This window comes from Grammomys surdaster, unplaced genomic scaffold (genome assembly GCF_004785775.1).
Source record: "Grammomys surdaster isolate TR1022 unplaced genomic scaffold, NIH_TR_1.0 66, whole genome shotgun sequence".
Lineage (NCBI taxonomy): Eukaryota > Metazoa > Chordata > Mammalia > Rodentia > Muridae > Grammomys > Grammomys surdaster.
In genome coordinates, this window is record NW_021604568.1 from 4,274,521 (window position 1) to 4,278,074 (window position 3,554).

A 3,554-nucleotide genomic window follows, 5' to 3' on the forward strand; every position below is an offset into this window, starting at 1 on the left:
ACTCAGAGCAGAATGGTGTGAGCCAGAGGGACCCTCCTGTCCCCAGAAGAGCACTCAGAGCAGAATGGTGTGAGCCAGAGGAACCCTCCTGTCCCCAGGGGAGCACGCAGAGTGGTGTGAGCCAGAGGAATCCTCCTGTCCCTAGGGGAGCACTCAGAGCAGTGTGAGCCAGGGGAACCCTTCTGTCCCCAGGGGAGCACTCAGAGCAGAGCAGTGTAAGCCAGAGGAACCTGGCACCAGCACCTGAGTTGAGAAGCTGGGACAGTTGGGGTCACTTTTATCTACTTGTTGAAATCTCTTCTCTTATTTGAAACCCATTTTTTTTATGTTCTTCAAAAAACTTTCCAAGCAGTCTGTGGTCGTGGTTTTCTTAACTTACACATAGCCTTTTATCACAGTGCTATGAATACATATATTTTAGGTTGAAATCGTGTGTGTGTGTGTGTGCATGTGTGTGTGTGCACATATGTAATTTTCAGTGTCCAGTACTGGGCGAGAATGTAGCAGGTACTCAGTAAGCTACTTATGAAAGAGTTGTCCAGAAACTGACTTCCCAAAGCTCCCAAAGTTTCTTTCCAGCATACAAAGATACACAGCCAGCAACCCCCAGAACAGAGGGCCTGTGGCTCCCCAGGACAAGAGGAAAGCTATCCCAAATGCAAATCCAGTCTCAAAGTGCTACAAAGACAAAATCAGGAAAGCACGACCCCCTCTAAATCCCTCTTGGGGACCAGGCTCTCCCTGTGTGGATATGTCTGTATATACATGTGCTTGGGAAGGGGGTCGGCTGTGGGGTGGTGGGGAGAGAAAAGCAAAAGAGACAGGCCACTCCACGAAGTGATTTTGTGGAGGGGATTTGCTATGTCTCTTTCTCCCCCTCCCTCCTTTGTCCCCATTCTCCTCGTCCCCTTCTGCGTTTGTCCGTCCGGGAGGACCCTGGAGTGTTCTTTTGATCAGCTCAATCTTTCTCTGGCACTTGAGTTCTGATTGGCTGAAGGACTTAGAGGGAAAAACTTTAATTAAGTAGATAATCTCTTCTTTGGGTGTGAGGTAGCTCCATTTCACCACCCCTTAACTCTGTTTGGGATCGCTTACACACCAAGGTAGCCATCCCTCTGCCTCTGAGGAGAATGCTTCCCATCTCTCAATTTCTGAGGTGTTCTCCCTGCATTTCTCGGAAGACCATGTTTCTTATGAAGCCTTTGTGTGTTCTTCTAGTTACTTGTGTCCTTCACCGCAGCCGCGCCTGGTAAGTAACCTGCTTGGATATGGGATATGCTGGAGAAATCGAGGAGGCCTTGAGCTGTGTCTTGGGAGAAGCCATTCTATGCAGTAGGGCTGTCCCTAAGTGTGCCGCTGGCCTCAGCAAATCTTTAGGATTCCTGCCAATAAAAGATTGAACTTAAAAACATGACAGACTTTGTATATTTTTATAGATGATTATACTACAAATTTCAAGTGATCTGGGGAGAAACAGACAGTAGCCTGGAGCATTAACTCCTGACCCCGTTGTGGCCAGGGGGATGCTTCAGGGCAGGCTCCTGTGCTCACGCTGCTGGAGTCAGGATGGGCAGGATCCGATCCTAAGCTTTCTGACTTTTCTTCAGAATTCTCTAAGAAACCGCTCATGTTAGCATCCTCTGAACCAGTGCATCCAGCACTGGAACTGTTGGCATTGAGTTAAACAAACAGGTCTGAAAGCAAATAGTCCAGCTCATGCTTCAAGTTGTTCAATGTACAGAAATTTCTAAATTTCTCTGAAGATCAGATACAGTGTGAAGGCGATTTGCAAACTCTGGGACAAATGCTAGGTGATAATATCCTTGTTCTTGGGGACCGTGGGAGCATCTGCACACGCAGGTGTTAATAAGCAAGAACATGATAATATAAGGCCTTGTCTGAGGAGTGCCTGCCACTAGGCAATTTGGAGTTTCTCCTCAGTTCCGATGCTATCTCAGTCAACACCCTCACAACCCCCCCCCCTTAAGTTTTCACTTTGACTCTCTACTTAAGACACAAATCCACCTGCTTCACAACCTATCCAGGAAGCCAGAATAGAAGTGCCCTTGCAGGAACCTGCTTCCTGTGCTAATTGAGACCATTCTTGTCCTGAATAAGCCTAGGGATCACTTCTACAGTGTTGATTTCAAAGTTCGCCAACTTAGCCCAACTACTCACAACTAAACGTAACGAGTTGCAACTTTTCTGACTATGGATGAAACCACGAAATAATTGGTCTGTTTTAATTGGCCTTTTAATTGAATATTTCAACATGAAAAGAGGAGGAGAGGGAAAAAAAAGCCATCTTTGCCTCACGAGAACAAAACGACAAAAGGTCTGTGAGACTACAGCAGGACATTTCTACTGGTATCCACCCTGCTCATCAGCTGATTTAATATCAGCAAAAGAGAAACACGAGAAGCTTCTCCCTAGTCAACAGGGCAGGGCAAAGAATTGTTCCATTAAAAAATACCTTTACTGTGTGTCTCCCTCCCTGCTGAAGGGGGTCATGTGCACTTCATTCCGACACTGACACAGCCACACTGAAGGGTGGCTGGGTTACTTGTCTGTCCAAATTCAAGTGTCTGGATTCAAAAAGAAAACAAGAGAAAAGAGATGTGAAAGTTCGTCCTAATTTAAACACGGGACCTAAGAACGCCCCCTCGCCTGGCCTGACGTGGAGCGGGAAATCCCCAACGCTCCAATGCAATGCGCTCAGACTTTAATTGCTTCTCCTTAAAAGTCTTGATTAGAATTAAAAACGTATGCTCCGCCAAGATTCTGCTTTTGGGTAACGTTTGAAAAGCGATTTTTAAAATGCAACATTAAATATTGCTTATCCCTCTAGTGAGACGCTGCGGGTTTTGTATAAGATCCCCATTGTCCCTGGCAGAGAAATTTGACCAACCACAGCCTTTGACATGTTTTTCTTAATGCTTCATTATCAACCTTTTATGTGAGACCTCAAAAGCATTTAACAAACAGACAAGCACAATTTCTGCTTGGCTGTTCAATTGTAGGGCCGCTTGAAATTACTGTCTAAAGGAGTCCGGCAACAAACATTCCTGGGCTTGAAAGGAGATAATAGTGACTTTCACCTAACCGGAGCGAGCAGCATTACTGAGGAAGCAGAAGAGGAACTTTTAAAAAGAGAACTTGCCACCATCCCTCAATGGCTGAAAGTTTCCGAGGGAGGTTATTCCACAGGAACTTGGGAAATGTTTTCTTTTGGTTTTTCCTAATCTTTATGGCTCCTTAAAATGGTGAACAGAGATGCATGAGCCAGAGATAATGTCAAGGAGAGAGATAATGACAGCTACGGTGAGGCCAGATCAACTGGGCCTGAAACACCTTCTCATCAGGAAGAAAACAGGTGTGACATGCTTTTCCTTAACTGTTCATCCTATCTCACTCCAGCTAATGTCCCATAACAGCAATGGATGGATGTTCTCCGGTCCTCTGCCCTCACCTCTCCTCTCCCAAGGCCTGCAAATATATATATATATATATATATATATATATATATATATATATATATATATATATATATATAT

At 45.2% G+C, this 3,554-nt stretch overlaps 1 protein-coding gene across 1 annotated transcript in view; it reads left to right on the plus strand.

The window, feature by feature from the left end:
* The first annotated feature begins 1,130 nt into the window (after window positions 1-1,130).
* The window catches only part of Wnt8b (Wnt family member 8B), a 17,332-nt gene continuing 14,908 nt past the window's right edge, over window positions 1,131-3,554 (plus strand). The window contains exon 1 of the mRNA XM_028776458.1: window positions 1,131-1,249. Within this exon, the coding sequence (XP_028632291.1) occupies window positions 1,131-1,249 (119 nt within the window). The remainder of the gene's footprint in view (window positions 1,250-3,554) is intronic.